At 37.8% G+C, this 17,589-nt stretch overlaps 2 protein-coding genes across 2 annotated transcripts in view; one reads left to right on the top strand and one right to left on the bottom strand.

The window, feature by feature from the left end:
- HAT1 (histone acetyltransferase 1) overlaps positions 1-5,176 on the top strand; it is a 59,198-nt gene extending 54,022 nt beyond the window's left edge. The window contains exon 11 of the mRNA XM_019459585.2: positions 4,725-5,176. Coding sequence (XP_019315130.1) covers positions 4,725-4,892 — 168 coding nt within the window. The 3' untranslated portion in view covers positions 4,893-5,176. The remainder of the gene's footprint in view (positions 1-4,724) is intronic.
- The window catches only part of SLC25A12 (solute carrier family 25 member 12), a 206,594-nt gene that overhangs the window by 181,401 nt on the left and 7,604 nt on the right, over positions 1-17,589 (bottom strand). The gene's annotated exons all lie outside the window — the stretch shown is intronic.

Genomic DNA, 17,589 nt, shown 5'->3' with positions numbered 1-17,589 from the left:
ACATCAGGTGAGCTTGAGCCCCACTTGGCCTCCACACTCTCTCTCCTTCTCTCTCTCTCCTACTCCCTCTGCCCCTCGCTCACTCACACACTCTCCCTCAAAAATAAATGGGGAACAGCTGGGTGGCTCAGTTGGTTAAGCATCTGACTTCAGCTCAGGTCATGATCTCGCGGTTTGTAAATTCAAGCCCCGTGTCAGACTCTGTGCTGATAGCTCAGAGTCTGGAGCCTGCTTTGGAATCTGTGACTCCCTCTCTCTCTGCCCCTCCCCTGCTCACTCTCTGTCTCTCAAAAAATAAATGTTTAAAAAATTTTTAAAAAGTAAATGACTAAATACAAAAATAATAAATTATGAACTGCCCTAATCTATGAAGGAATTAAGTTTTTGTTTTTAGAGGGAAAAAATTATTCTGAAGCTTATAGAACATCTATTCCAATCTTAAGTTCTACCTTTCATTGTTTCATTTGTTCTCCCAATGTGTGTCACTTTGCTGGATAGACATGTTCTGTAAATTAATTTGGGATTTTTATTTCTTTACCCATTCTTTGAATGTTTATTTATTTTTGAGAGAGAGAGAGAGAGAGAGAGAGAGAGAGAGAGAATGCAAGTGGGGGAGGAGCAGAGAGGTGGGAGGACAGAGGATCCAAAGCGGGCTCCACACTACAGCAGAGAGCCCGATGCAGGGCTCAGAATTCACAAACCGTAAGATCATGACCTGAGCCAAAGTCGGACGCTTAACTGACCGAACTACCCAGGCCCCCCCTTTTTTACCCATTCTTTGAAAGATTAACTTATAATACACATAGAGTGGAATATATAGTTTAAGGAATATTAAAGGATAATAAATACCTCAATGTAGTTATTTTTTAAATTGAGCCATACCTTACATGTTCATATATAGTTTTTTTCCATGAAGCTATTTATAGGCATTTTTTTTATTCCTACGTATTTTAGAGCTCTTAAATTCATAGATTTCCATCATGCCAATAAAAATTACAATAGAGATTAATTCTGACATCCATTTAAAAGAAATAGACAAGAAATTGAATGTGGTGAGGAGGGGGGAGATAAATTGGAGATATAAGCTCTCAGATTTTAAAACAGCATAATAATTTAAAACAGTATGTTAGGGCGCCTGGGTGGCTCAGTCCTTTGAGTGTCCAACTCTTGATTTTGGTGCAGGTCATGATCTCAGGGTCCTGGGATTGAGCCCCTGTCAGGCTCTGCTGGGCATGGATAAATTAATTAATTAATTAAATTACTGGCACATGATTCATTTTATAGGTTACTTAGAACAAAATTTGATAGTCTAGAAATATTTAAGAATTTAATATGATGGTTCTATTATATATAAGAATCTAATATGATTAGAGGTATCTTCAAGCAGTGGGCATCAATTATGAAATAAATAAACATTATAATTGGTTAGCAATTTAGAAAAATAGCTTCTATTCCTATCACACACCATACTAACTTGCTGGTGAATTACCCTTTAGTTCCTGAACTGCTTTCTTAAGTTAAATACTCTTATATAGTATAGTGAATAACTTTTACAGCAGAAACAAAGCATTTCTCATCCAACATGATTGAGGGAGTAAAAAATACACTGTCCTCATGGGTCTTAGGAACAATAAATTTGAATTTTCATCAGTTCTCTAGAATATTCAGAGTGTGGTCGGTAGATCAGTAACATTGACATCACTTAGGAGCTTGTTAGAAATGCAGAATCTTGCCCCATCCCACATCTGCTGAGTCAGAACCTGCATTTTTATTAAGGTCCCCAGGTGGTTTGTGTGCACATTAAAGTTTGAGAAGCACTACTTTAGAGGGGGCATCTTACGCTAATGAAGTTAACTTTTTAAATTTCAGATTATAGTAGCAACAACCTTATTTACTAAAGCCCCACCAATTTAGACCCAGTATCAACCTGTTTTTGTAGTGTCAGAAAGGCTTATCTACAAACTTTATTGTTGTTACCTTGCTTTAAAAACATGTGTTTAGGGGCACCTGGGTGGCTCAGTCGGTCGAGCGGCCGACTTCAACTCGGGTCATGATCTTGCGGTCCGTGAGTTCAAAACGCTGCATCAGGCTCTGTGCTGACAGCTTGGAGCCTAGAGCCTGCTTCGAATTCTGTGTCTCCCTCTCTCTCTGCCCTTTCCCCATTCACACTCTGTCTCTCTCTTTCAAAAATGAATAAATGTTAAAAAAAAATTAAAAAATAAATAAAAATAAAAACGTGTTTAGGGGCGCCTGGGTGGCTCAGTCGGTTGGGCAGCTGACTTAGGCTCAGGTCATGATCTTGTGGTATGTGAGTTGGAGCCCTATGTCGGGCTCTGTGCCGATAGCTCAGAGCCTGGAGCCTGCTTCTGAGTCTGTATCCCCCCCCCCCACCCCGCCCCTACCCCACTCATGCCCTGTCTCACTCTCTCAAAAATAAATGTTAAAAAAATTTTTTTTAATTAAAAACGTGTTTATAGGGGCACCTGGCTGGCTCAGTTGGTAGAGCATGTGACTTTTGATCTCAGGGTCATGAAAGTTGAAGCCCCATGCTGGGTGTAGAGCTTACTTTAAACAAACAAACAAATAAATAAATAAAATGTGTGGTTATAAATTTAGCTGTAGTTTGAGCTTTTTAAGTAGTAATCATGACACATTTGCCTAGTATTCCAAAAATATTAGGGTTCTCTTTAAAGGACATTTATTAGTATTCAGGTTTTTTAAATTTTTTAATTTTTATTATTTTTTTAGAGAGTTCTCTTGAGCAGGGGAGAGGGGCAGAGGGAGGGTAGGAGAGAGAGAGAGAGAGAGAGACAGAGAGAGAGACTCTTAAGCAGGCTCCACGCTCAGCACAGAGCCCTTTGCAGGGCTTGATCCCACAATCCTGGGATCATGATCTGAGCTGGCATCAAGACTCCAGTATTCTCTGGCTCTGCACTGGCAGCTGGGAGCCTGCTTGGGATTCTCTCTCTGTTCCTCCCGTGCTTGCACATGTGCATGTGTGCACACTCTTTCTCTCAAAATAAATGTTTAAAAAAAAATAGAGTCCAATGCTTAACCAGCTGAGCCACCCAGGAGCCCCAGGGCTGTTTGTATTTTTATTTTTTTTAATTGTCCAACCAGATTGTTAGGGTTTGCATTCTGATTTCTCCTACTACCTCTGTGTCAAGTTATTCAACTCCTGTATCTTGTTTTTCTTCATCTGTGAATTGTAGAAAATTATCTTACAGAGTTGTTAGAATTACATGAGTTAATACATTTGATTTCTGATTTTTTAAAAAAGTTTATTTCAAGAGAGAGAAAGCATGAGTGAGGAAAGAGCAGAGAAAGAGAGAGAGAGGGAGAGAGAATCCCAAGCGGACTCCACACTGTCAGCATGGAGCCCAACACAGGGCTCAAACCCACCAACTGTAGATCATGACCTGAGCCGAAATCAAGTTTGACTGAGCCACCCAGGCACCCCTGATCTTTATGTACATAAAGTTAGCTCTTTATTATGTACTCTAGTAAAAGGGGATTAATGTATTAATCTAGAATAGTTTACCCAAAATGTATGAAAGTTTCATGTATTGCAGTGTTGCCACCTATCCAGGAGTCTTGGAGTCATATTTTTTTTAGTTTTTATTTATTTATTTTGATAAAGCATGAGAGCAAGCAGCAGACAGGCAAGGCAGAGAGAGAGAGGAAGGGAGAGAATCCCAAGCAGGCTCTGCGCTGTCATCGCAGAGCCCAATGCAGCGCTTGATCTTGCGAGCCCTGAGATCATGACCTGAGCCAAGATCAAGAGTAGGACACTTAACCGACTGAGTGACCTAGGGGCCCCTTGGAGTCATTCTTAATTCCCCACATCACCCAATATTTTCTTCCCAAATATGCCCTTTCCCCTCCATCTCTGTTCCTATTGACTTGGCCTCTCAAGTGAGAGGATTTCATCATCTCACTTAAATTTTTGCAGTAGCTGTTAACTTAGTCCTCCAGTCCCATCCTCAACATTATTAACACAGTACTGTTCAGACACAGCATCTGGCTTAAAAGTTGTTACTGGCTCCCGACTGGCTCATCATGATGGGTTTCTTCTCAGTAAAATGGGGAGGGTTTAATAAGATAATGTATGTCTGGATAGTAGAGATTCAATAAGTGGTAGTTAATAGTGTCTTCTTAAAATGTGACAGTTTTTGGTTTATCTTTCTGAAACTCAAACAGTTTTGGTTAAAATAATATTGGGCCATAAATACATTGTAAGGAAACTTAGAAATTAATTTAGTGGCAGGAAAAAGGCACTTTGGAATTTAAATTAATGTAATGAATTAATGATTGAATAGTGAAATGAAGAATAATAGCACTTAATCTCAGTTGTCTTTTTTCAGTTAATGTATTTATTTATTAAAGAAATATTTGAGCATCTATACTGGCCAGTTCTTTATTATGCTTTGGAGAGGGGGCTGTTAGTGACATGTATATTTACCATCAGTTGACACAAATTCCAAGTCTTCTAGTTAACTCCATTTAGAAGGTTCATAATTCAGGGCTAACATTATATATATTTTTAAATATAGTAAAAGAGGATTAATATTTACTATAACATTATGATTTTCTTAACAAAAACTATATGGGACAAATTGGCATATTCGTACTATTATTTCTAACAGTAGAGACTTAAAATTCTAAGAATATAAAGAACTATATCTTCTTTCTTAGTCTAACCAATAATTGTATTTGTTGCTTAGAAAAAGCAGAGAGATCTTGCTAAAATGAGAAAATGTCTCCGACCAGAAGAACTGACAAACCAGATGAACCAAATAGAAATAAGCATGCAACATGAACAGCTGGAAGAAAGCTTTCAGGAACTTGTGGAAGATTACCGACGTGTAATTGAACGCCTGGCTCAAGAGTAAAGGTTATTCTGCTGTGTACAGGAAGTTTGCAAATTTCTGTACATTGTGTTGTGGAAAATCTGATGATGACTTTAATCTGAAAATCTTGTAACATTTACTTACATTAAAAGTTATCTATCTTATCTTTAGTTGAATATTTTCTTTCGGAGAGATTGTATATTTTAAAATACTGTTTAGAGTCTATGAGCGAATATTACATTTTAAAAAATATATAGCTTCTGAAATACCACTGCAATTGCTTCCCTTCTTAACAGTATAATAAATGCATAGTTGTAATATGCTAATGTGTGATGATATGATTCTTACTTAGGGTAAATTTTTTCAGTCTTGTTAAAAAACTTGAGGTTTTCACATCATATGATATCCTCTAGGTCTATTCATGTTGTCACAGATCGCTTTTTGGCTTTTATTATCATTCCTCCCATATTTTGCTTCTAAGATTTTACATCTGGCACCTTTAAAACACATTGAAGGCCTAGTAATCTTGTTTTTCCTGGGTGATTTCTCCAAATAGGAAACATTCCTAGTAAGATTTGTTTTGTTCCTCCTCTATTAACTGCTTCCTGGGGGTAGGTTGGGTAAAAGACAGAAAAGAAACTAGATACAGCCTAAAACCTTGGCATCACATACTAATTGAAGATAATTTAGAAGTTAGCATAAACATAAATAAAATTTTTTAAAAGCATAAATGCTTTATAAAAATGTAAAATAATAAGAAATCAGTTTATAGAAATCAGTTTACACACCATATATTGAAATATATCTTCTGTGAAAATGAGGTGTGTATCTGTTGTGATTTGTTATAAGGTTATGAAGATGTTGAAGTCCAACGGGGAAAAAAAACCGAAGTAAATTACTATAGTCTTTATTTTTTTTATTAGAGTACAAGTAAATTGCTTGATATAGAATCATTAAAAGTAAAAGCTTGGTGTTTATAACATGTGCTAGTAAGTGAAATATTGTATAACATAACAAATGGGATGTAAATTGCACTTTACCTTTAAAATCTGATTTGTTCAGTGCTTAAGACAAAATCCCAACTTGGACAAGTACTATCTTGTCCTTAGATCAGCTTTCCATTAGGAAAGCCTGTCAAACATAAGAGAAGCAAAGTAACCAGTACCCTCTGGGCACAAAATAGCTGTGGCCAGCAGCATACCAACAGCACTAAGCCCATCCCCTTAGAATCGGGGTGTTGCAAAAATTTTCGTCTCATCTCAGAAGCCTGTATATAGATACAACTGATTGATTTCTGAGAGTATATACACAATTTGCTATAGATAGAACGAACTAGTTCAGTTAAAATCCTTCCTGAAAATATATGAAAGCAATTTGCTTTTCATCTAAATTTGCAAATTTAAAATTTTTTAATTAAAAATTCAGAATCGAGGGGCACCAGGGTGACTCAGTCAATTAAGCGCCTGACTTTGGTTCAGGTCATGATCTCGCAGTTCTTCAGTTTGAGCCCCACGTCGGGCTCTGTGCTGACAGCTCAGAGCCTGGAGCCTGCTTCAGATTTTGTCTCCCTTTCTCTCTGCCCCTCCCCCACTCGCATGCACGCTCTCTTTCTCTCAAAAAAATGAATAAATATTAAAAAACATTTCTTTTAATTAAAAGAAATTCACAATCAAGGGGCACCTGGGTGGCTCAGTAGGTTAAGTGTCCTACTCTCAACTTTGGCTCAGGTCATGATCTCACAGTTCCTGGGATGGAGCTGTGCCGGGCTCCACGCTGGCAGTATGGAGCCTGCTTGGGATTCTCTCCTTTTCTGTGTCCCTCCCTCACTTGTGCACATTTTCTCTCTCTCTCTCAAAAATAAATTTAAAAAATGAAAAAAATTCACAATTGATACCTAAAGATGAGCTCTGAGGGGTGGTTGGTGGGGGGGACAGTAAAATCTAAACAAATTATCTTTCAACATACTTTTTTTTTTTTTTTAAGTTTATTTTTGAGAGAAACGAGACAGTGTGAGCAGGGGAGGGGCAGAAAGAGAGAGAGAATCCCAAGCAGGCTCCATGATGTCAGTGCAGAGCCCAATGTGGGGCTTGAACTCATGAAAACTGTGAGATCATGACCTGAACTGAAACCAAGAGTCGGATGCTTAACTGATTGAGCCACCCCGGTGCCCTTCAACATACTTTTTATGTAGAAACCAGAAAAATCCAGTGGGATACCAATTTTTTTTTTTTTTTTAAGCAATGTTCTGTGATCCATTTATGGATAAAAAATCTGGTTTAGCATTAATCTTTGGGACTTGAAAGGATGTACCTTCATTTGGATTTAGAAGAGTGAAAATCTGATAGATCTGTACCTTGTGTAATTAAATACCAGGCTGGGTGTGTAGGACTATGTATGAACCCAACACAGCTACCCTATAGGCCCTAGTGATCACTTTCCACCCTCCAATAGTAGCCTTCACCCCTTTTATCATCCATACACACATCTACTGTATTTACTTGTTGCCTTTATCTCTTTCACTGATCTTCCCCACACCCCCCCATCTCCATCACCCTTAATTTTTTCCCTGTCCTCCAAATTGCATTTTCTGTATATGTAAGAACATGTTTCCTTTCTGACCCATCAGTTTTTTCATCTGTTAAAATGAGGTTATACTAGAATTATCTCTAGGTTCCTGCCCTGTTCTAAGATATATGTTTATCCTTTTCATATCTTTTCTTCTCACCCTTACTGCTTTTATACTCAATTGTGAGTGTAGATGTAGTTTATAAAAAATACAACATTTTTGTAAGTCACGCAAAACTCACCGTTTGTATGTGAGTTTATGTGTGAGAGGAGAAACTATGTCTCTGATTGTCTCCAAATTTCTGGGACCTCAGCAGAACCTTGTCTATTCTGAAAATTTATCTCATCCACTGTCATCCTTGCCTACTAGAAGAAAGTGGACAGCAAAGCACCCACTTATCAGAGTGGTGATAAGAGATAAGATAAGATAAGAGGTATCAGAGAATGATTAGAATCATAGACCATAGAAGCCAAATGATTTAATTCTTTAAATTCATTCTTAAGCTCTTTTTATTAGAATTTAAAAGTCAGTTTAACAGTATTAAATAGTTGATTAAATAATAAAGTACCCATAATTCTTCCTTCTAAATGAAATTATTTACATTTGTATGTTATTTTTGTGTATACATTGAACATGGCAGTATTTTTAACATTTCCAGTGTTTAAAATGGGTCTTCTAACAGATGAACAATATTTCATATTGCTGTACCCATAATAAGGTATTTAGGTTTTTTTATTACAACATTCAAATGAACTAATGTCTGTGTATTTATATTTTTGTATCTGTTAAATCATTTCCTTAATACAAATTCCCGGGAAATGCAGTTACTGAATCAAAGGGCAGGAATATCTCTATGGCTTAGCTACATAAACATGCCATGTTTTCCATAATGGCTTGTAAATTACTAACATATGAATGTGTGCACTAGTTTTAACAGAATTTCAATGGCATGGGATGTTGATTTTGTTGTTTCAATAGATATAAAAGCTCAAATTTATATTCCTTTTGGTGAATGGCAAGGCTAAGTATTCTTCCATTTTTTTATGAAATTTTTTCCCTGATAAGAATTATCTGTTTGTTTGTTTATGTCTTTTGGGATCTACACTCTCACTTTATAGATGGATAATAGATCCAGAGGTTCACTTGTGTAAGGTCACGTTACAAATTTGTTGGAAAGCCAGGACTATACTCTAGGCTTCTGACTTCATTTCATCTTCCATTAAGTAGGCCACCAAGTCTTAAGCATGCCAGCTCACTAAGTTCTTTATAAGAGGGGCTTTTTTTCATCACCATCTTGTGACACCATCACTTGTGTGACATTCACCCTAGGCACCAAATACCACAACTGCCCCCTTGTTTTTATAACCGTAGAGAAGCATGTATTAGGAAAAGGATGTTTGATTATAATGACTAAATGGTGCTTCATTTGAGGTATAGCTTGAAGTTCCTCATTTCTTAACATTTTCAACATCTACACCTTTTCTGTATTTCCATATTCTTTTATATCTTTTTATAACACATATTTCATTCTCCTTGGATTATGTGTTATAGTAGGGTTATACAGTGCATTTACTCATTGACTTGGGCTGAGCTGTCATTATGTATATAACAAGTAGTATGCACATAGCACAAAAATGCAAAGGGGCATACAGTGAAAAATCCATCCAGAAACAATTCCTGAATATATACCAGAATATGTATACATATATATATATATATACATACACACACATATACATATATATATGCATATATATATAATCAGATGTATGCATATGCATAGATGAGCACATGTATATATCATATATATATATATATATGGTAACCTACATATTCTTTTTTTTTAACTTTTTAAAAATTTTTCAGACAGACACAGAGTGCAAGCAGGGGAGAGGCAGAGAGGGAGGGAGATACAGAACCCAAAGCAGGTTCCACGGTCTGAGCTGTCAGCACAGAGCCTGACACGGGGCTTGAATTCACAAGCCGTGAGATCATGCCCCGAGCCGAAGCTGGATGCTTAATCGACTGAGCCACTCAGGTGTTCCCTCTAACTTGTTTTTTAAACTTGATATATCTTGGAGATCATTAAAGCTATCTTGTTTAATGGCTGCATAGTATTCCATTGTATGGGTATACTATAAGTTATTCTACCAATCCCGTTATTTAGGTTGTTTCCAATATTTTCCATTACAAACAGTGCTGTAATGCATAGTCCTGTATATGTGCTGTGTGTGTACATGTGCAAGCATACCTGTACCTTGAAGCCCTGGAAATCATGTCCTTTAGTGTGACCTCATTCTTCTAGTGACTATACTACACTTACAAATAAACACAAAATAACACAAGGTTACAGAAACTTGACATTGTACCAATATGGAATAAACTATGCAGACAGGAGCATACTGGACTTCTCCAACTATCCTCATTCATGGCTAGAAATAGGAATTATTTTAAAGTCACAGTGATTTGAATGATTAAGCATATACAGCTGACTTGTTATTCCTCTAGTCTTGCTTAGCTCTTCTCCAACCTTATCCAGAAGAATTGCTCTACAGCAGGGTTTCTCAATCTCAGCACTACTGACAGTTGGGGCCAGACCATTCTTGGTTGTGTGGGGCTGACCTATGCACAGTGAGCCAGTTAACAGCATCCCTGGCTTCCATCCACTAGATGCCATTAGCACTACCCCCATTAACAACCAAATGTGTCTAGACATTACCACATGTCCTCTGGGGAACAAAATCACCCTTGGTTAAGAACCACTGCTACACTGGATGAATATTCATCCACGTTAAGCACTATTATTTATTATGTAACATAGACATTGTACAAAATTCAAAATAAGAGTATTTGATGAGAAGCTGCCCTCCTTTCTACCTCAGCACCCAATTCACTTCTCAGAGGCAGTTACAATTTCCAGTTCCTCTTGTGTCTCTCAGAGTTAATTGTCAGTCTGCAAATATCCATAATTTTTTGTTTTAACACAAATGCTGATACACCATATGCAGTACTCAGAGCCTTTTCCAACTAAATTTAGCTCATATTTTTTATTAGTACATATTAGAACAATTTAATTCTAAAACCTTGATTCCGAACAGCTGTTTGATATTACATAGTTTGATTTCAGTGTGTGTAAACATTTTTTAATGTTTATTTTTGAAAGACAGAGACAGAGTACAAGTGGGAGAGGGGCAGAGAGAGAAAGAGAGACACAGAACCTGAAGCAGGTTCCAGGCTGTGAGCTGTCAGCACAGAGCCTGATGTGGGGCTTGAACCCATGCACCAAGCGTGAAATCATGACCTGAGCTGAAGTCAGACACATAACCAACTGAGCCACCGAGGTGCCCCGATTTCAGTGTGTTTAAACCAATCCTATATTAACAGATATTTAGTTTGTTTCCCATCTTCTGCTTTTTTTCTTTAATTTAAGAAATCTAATTCTTACCATAACCAGTAAGGAAATCAAATTAGTAATCAAAATCTCTCAAAAAACAAGAGTCCAGGGCCAGATGGCTTTCCAGGGGAATTCCACCAAACATTTAAGGAAGAGTTAACACCTATTCCCTTGAAGCTGTTCCAAAAAATAGAAATGGAAGGAAAACTTCCAAACTCATTCTGTAAAGCCAGCATTACCTTGATTCCAAAACCAGAGACCCTACTAAAAAGGAGAACTATAGACCAATTTCCCTGATGAACACGGATGCAAAAATCCTCAACAAGATATTAGCCAACTGGTTCCAACAATACATTAAAAAAATTATTCACCACGACCAACTGGGATTTATACCTGGGATGCAGGGCTGGTTCAATATCTGCAAAACAATTAACGTGATTCATCACATTAATAAAAGAAAGGACAAGAACCATATGATCCTCTCAATAGATGCAGAGAAAGCATTTGACAAAATACAGCATCCTTTCTTGATAAAAACCCTCAAGAAAGTAGGAATAGAAGGATCATACCTCGAGATCATAAAAGCCATATATGAACGACCCAATGCTAATATCATCCTCAATGGGGAAAAACTGAGAGCTTTCCCTCTAAGGTCAGGAACAAGACAGGGATGTCCACTCTCACCACTGTTATTCAACATAGCATTGGAAGTCTTAACCTCTGCAATCAGACAAAGAAATAAAAGGCATCCAAATCGGCCAGGAGATCAAACTTTCACTCTTCACAGATGACATGATACTCTATATGGAAAACCCTGAAGATTCCACCAAAAAACTGCTAGAACTGATTGATGAATTCAGCAAAGTTGTAGGATATAAAATCAACCCAAAGAAATCAGTCGCATTCCTATACACCAACAATGAAGTGACAGAAAGAGAAACCAAGGAATCGATCCCATTTACAGTTGCATCAAAACCCATAAAATATCTAGGAATAAATCTAACCAAAGAGGTGAAAAATCTATACACTTAAAACTATAGAAAGCTTATGAAAGAAATTGAAGAAGACACAAAAAAAATGGAAAAAGAGTCCACGCTCCTGGATAGGAAGAACAAATACTGTTAAGATGCCAATACTACCCAAAGCAATCTACATATTCAATGCAATCCCTATCAAAATAACACCAGCATTCTTCACAGAGCTAGAACAAATAATCCTAAAATTTGTATGGAACCAGAAAAGACCCCAAAAAGTCAAAGCAATCTTGAAAAAGAAAACCAAAGCAGGAGGCATCACAATCCCGGACTTCAAGCTATACTACATAGCTGTAATCATCAAGACAGTATGGTTACTGGCACAAGAACAGACACTCAGATCAATGGAACAGAATAGAGAACCCAGAAATGGACCCACAAACGTATGGCCAACTAATCTTCGACAAAGCAGGAAAGAATATCCAATGGAATAAAGACAGTCTCTTCAGCAAGTGGTGCTGGGAAAACTGGACAGCAACATGCGGATGAATGAACCTGGACCACTTTCTTACACCATACACAAAAATGAACTCAAAATGGATGAAAAACCTAAATGTAAGACAGGAAGCCATCAAAATCCTCGAGGAGAAAGCAGGCAAAAACCTCTTTGATCATGGCCACAGCAACTTCTTACTCAACACGTCTCCAGAGGCAAGGGAAACAAAAGCAAAAATGAACTACTGGGACCTCATTAAAATAAAAAGCTTCTGCACAGCGAAGGAAACAATCAGCAAAACTAAAAGGCAACCGACAGGGGCACCTGGGTGGCTCAGTCGGTTAAGTGTCTGACTTCGGCTCAGGTCATGATCTCAGGGTTCTTGAGTTCGAGCCCCACACCAGGCTCTGTGCTGACAGCTTAGAGCCTGGTGCCTGCTTCAAATTCTATGTCTCCCTCTCTCTCTGCTCCTCCCCCACTCATGCTCTGTCTCTCTCTCTCCTTCAAAAATAAAAACATTATAAAAAAATAATAAAATAAAATAAAATAAAAGGCAACTGGCAGAATGGGAGAAGATATTTATTTGCAAATGACATATCAGATAAAGGGTTAGTATCCAAAATCTAAGAACTTATCAAATTCAACACCCAAAAACCAAATAATCCAGTGCAGAAATGGGCAAAAGACATGAATAGACACTTCTCCAAAGAAGACATCCAGATGGCCAACCGACATGTTCAACATCACTCATCATCAGGGAAATACAAATCAAAACCACCATGAGATACAACCTTATAACTGTCAGAATGACTAACAACTCAGACAACAACAGAGGTTGGTGAGGATGTGGAGAAAGAGGATCTCTTTTGCATTGTTACTGGGAATGCAAGCTGGTGCAGCAACTCTGGAAAACAGTATGGAGGGTCCTCAAAAAACTAAACGTAGAACTACCCTACGACCCAGCAATTGCACTACTAGGTATTTATCCAAGGGAAATAGGTGTGCTGTTTCAAAGGGACACATGCACCCCCATGTTTATAGCAGCACTATCAACAATAGCCAAAGTATGGAAAGAGCCCAAATGTCCATCGATGGATGAATGGATAAAGAAGATGTGGCATATATATACAATGCAGTATTACTCGGCAATCAAAAAGAATGAAATCTTGCCATTTGCAACTATGTGGATGGAACTGGAGGGTATTATGCTAAGTGAAATTAGAGAAAGACAAAAATCATATGACTTCACTCATATGAGAACTTTAAGAGACAAAACAGATGAACATAAAGGAAGGGAAACAAAAATAATATAAAAACAGGGAGGGGGACAAAGCATAAGAGACTCATAAATATGGAGAACAAACAGAGGGTTACCTGATTACTGGAGGGGGTGTGGGAGGGGGGATGGGCTAAATGGGTAAAGGGTCATTATGGAATCTACTCCTGAAATCATTGTTGCACTATATGCCAACCAATTTGGATGTAAATTTAAAAAAAAATCGAATTCTTATTTAACATCACAGCTAACATCAAATGTTTATGTAAAAAAAAATAATGGCAACTGCTTTGAATAGGGTGAAAATCTACAGAGAATTTACAATTTTGGGCTGATATGAAACTATCGAGTATCTCATAAAATGGAAATTCTGCAAAAGACCCTACAATAAACATTTCTAGTTTCCATTTTCAGAAGTGCTAAAGACATGTTTTAAATAAATTTAAATAAATTAAAATTGCAACACATACTAAAACAATCAAGGTACATTACTTTCCAGCTTCTCATAAACAGTATTGTACTGACTTTAGGAAATTGTAAGTTCTGCTTTTATCTTCTAGGTTATCCAACTCTTGTTAACTGTACCTTTTATTTTTGCTTCTTAACTATTTTAAGAAAAATTTTTTTAATGTTTACTTATTTTTGAAAGACAGAGCACAAATGGGGGAGGGGCAGAGAGAGAGAGGGAGACACAGAATCCAAAGCAGGCTCCAGGCTCCAAGCTGTCAGCACAGAGCCCGACGCGGGGCCTGAACCGACAAACCGTGAGATCATGACCTGAGCCAAAGTTGGCGCTTAACCGACTGAGCCACCCAGGCGCCCTGCTTAACTATTTTTGATGTAAGTAGGCCAGTTCATTCTTTTCAGCAATTTATCTTTTTAGACCAACCCCTTTTTATTATGTCTGCTAAACTTCTTGAAACACCTCTCTCCAGATAAAGCCCTGAATTTAAATAATGCCATTTCGCCCTACCCCTGGCTCACTCCTTAAAATTATAGAAATATGCAAAATTGGTTGCTTAATCACACATGTTCATATTAATAAGCATACTGAAATGCTTTCCCAAACCACTACAAGTATACTTAGATTCAATACAAAGATCCCATCTACTGCTCTTAACAAGCAGTGCTGTACTAAATATTCTTGTGTATACCCCATTTTGTACACGTGGGAGTCTGTGTGCACAATGGTGATAGAATCACTGAGTAAAGGTGTATGGACATTTTACATTTTGGTAGGTTTTATACATACTTGAGACAATAAAGAAGTTTGAATATGGACTCTATATTAGATGATATGGGATTTTGTGTGGTTGTGATAATGATATTATGATTGTGTAGGAAAAGGTCTTTATTCCTAGGAGTCACGTAGTGAAGTATTTAGCAGCAGAGTCATGGTGTCTACAGCTTCCATGCAAATCGTCCAGAAAAAAAGTATGTGTAGGTGTGATATATATACTTACATATATATAGGCATATATAGACAATTATATAAACAGAAAAAGAAAGTAAATGTGCCAAATAATTTTAAATTATTCAATCTAGGGAGAAGATACATACAAGTGTTCACTATATGATTCTTCAACCTTTGTGTATTAAGTTTTAAAGATAGGGGTGCCTGCGTGGCTCAGTCAGTTAAGAGTCCAACTCTTGATATTGGCTCAGGTTGTAATCTCCTGGTGGTAGGATTGAGCCCCACGTTAGATTGAGTTTGGGATTCTCTCTCTCCCTCTCTGCCCTTCCCCTGCTTGTGCTCACTCACTCTGAAAATAAATAAATAAGCTTAAAAAGTTTCCAAAATAAAAATTGGGAAAGAAAAGTTATTGCATACATGAAACAAAAACAATATTGTGAGAAGGGAACAATTGGTGAATAAAAAAGAGCTCTTGGAAATTTAAAATAAACATTGTAATTCAAGCAGTAGAAATGTGGGGCATAAAGTTGAAGACGGTTCCTAGAACATCGAAAGGAGAAAGTATGAGCGAAAAGAAATCCATGTGGGACATCTGATAGGTTATTTTCATTTCAGAGAGGAAAAGAGAACAGAAGAATATTATCAAAGAAAGGCAGAATAAGTCTGCCAAGTTGAAGAAATGAATCTTCAAGTTAGAAGCTCAGTGAAGGTTCAACAAGGTTAAGCCATCAGCACGAACATTTACTGAGCACTTACTATCTGCTAAGCACTTGAATCAGTCCTGTCAATTCTCACAACGACCTTCAGAGGCACATGGTATCCTCCTCAGGTGAGGCCTGGGAAGGTGACTTGGTCCAAGGTCACACTGGAAGTAGGAGAGCTAGGATTTGAGCGCCGTCTAATTCGCCTGGGTTCTTAACCACAACACCACTTACCTAAAGAGATCCGCATATAGGCTAAATTATTAAATTTCAAAACTCCGAGCATAAAAGAAAGATCCTAAATACTTTCAGAGGGCAAAACACAGGTCACCTGGGGGAGGAGGGGGCCTTTAAATAGCCTTTAGACTTCTCATCAAGCATGCTTCATGCAAAAAGACAATGGAATAATGTCTTCAAAGTTTAGAGTCCTATACCCAAATGTGAAGGTAAAATAAAGGTGGTTTTGGAAATCTATGAAACTAGAAGACTTACTTCACACACTTTCTGATGAAGTTATATAGGTCTATTTTAGCAGCATGAAGGTGAAATCAAAGAGCATGTTAGGTGTGGAGTATAAGAAAGAGTAAAACTAGGGCTGCCTGGGTGGCTCAGTCAGTTAAGTGTCTGACTCTTGATCTTGGCTCAGGTCATCATGTCATGGTTGTGAGATTGAGCCCCACTTTGGGCTCTGTGCTGAGCATGGAGCCTGCTTAAGATTCTCTCCCTCTCTCTCTCCCCCTCCCCCTCTCTCTCCCTCTGCTCTCTCATGCATGAGTGCAAGTGCATATGCTCTCTCAAAAAAAAAAAAAAGTAAAACTAATCTGATTTCAATAAAAAGAAATCCAAGGATGGCAACCGAATAACATATCAAGGAAAGCAACTGTCCATTTTATAATAGGAAATTATGAACTCAAGGAAAAAAATATATAAGAAAGTCAGAGTCCAAACATAATAAACTGCAGTTGGCATGACTCTGAGCAGCAACTAGAAACAAATTTGTTGAGTCCAGTCAGACTGGGAAAGTTTAGGACAGACTATCCCTTTTCATTGTAACCCTTGTTATAACAGCATGTTTTTAAAAACTATGTGTTACTTCGGGGCGCCTGGGTGGCTCAGTCAGTTAAGCATCCGACTTCGGCTCCGGTCATGATCTCGTGGTCCATGAGTTCGAGCCCCACGTCGGGCTCTGTGCTGACAGCTCGGAGCCTGAAGCCTGTTTCAGATTCTGTGTCTCCCTCTCTCTGACCCTCCCCCGTTCATGCTCTGTCTCTCTCTGTCTCAAAAAACTAAATAAACGTTAAAAAAAAATTAAAAAAAACAACTATGTGTTACTTTGATACAAAAATTTATTGAAATAATACAACTATATTGTTCATCAACTGAAGCTCCATATAGTTATCAAATAAAACTATAATATGCATAGATTTTATTAAATAAAAAAATTTTTTTAATGTTTATTTATTTTTGAGACAGAGAGAGACAGAGCATGAAGGGGGAGGGGCAGAGAGAGAGGGAGACACAGTATCTGAAGCAGGCTCTGAGCTGTCAGCACAGAGCCTGACGCGGGGCTTGAACTCACGGACCATGAGATCATGACCTGAGCCGAAGTTGGATGCTTAACCGACTGAGCCACCCAGGCGCCCCTAAAATGTATAGATTTTAAAAGTAAGTTTACTTGAAGCAGACAAGTGTCACCTTTAAACAGTGGAATTGTGCTCAGCCTGACTTCCACAAAGCAGAACTCGCCAAAAGAAAAAATAATGAAGAGCTTTCTTTAATAAAAAACAAACAAAGAAGCAAAAAGCCCCTAAAAACCACAATACTCAATCCTTTTCTTTGGAAACTGATTCTCAAAGGGATCATACTTTAGCATGTTCTTTGTTTGGCCACCAAAAGCAAACTGCCCCTATCTTTGACA

Source organism: Panthera pardus, unplaced genomic scaffold (assembly GCF_024362965.1).
Source record: "Panthera pardus isolate Hobbes unplaced genomic scaffold, ASM2436296v1 HiC_scaffold_10, whole genome shotgun sequence".
Classification (NCBI taxonomy): Eukaryota; Metazoa; Chordata; class Mammalia; order Carnivora; family Felidae; genus Panthera; species Panthera pardus.
The sequence above is the reverse complement of the archived record's forward strand: the minus strand, read 5'-3'. Positions and strand labels throughout refer to the sequence as shown.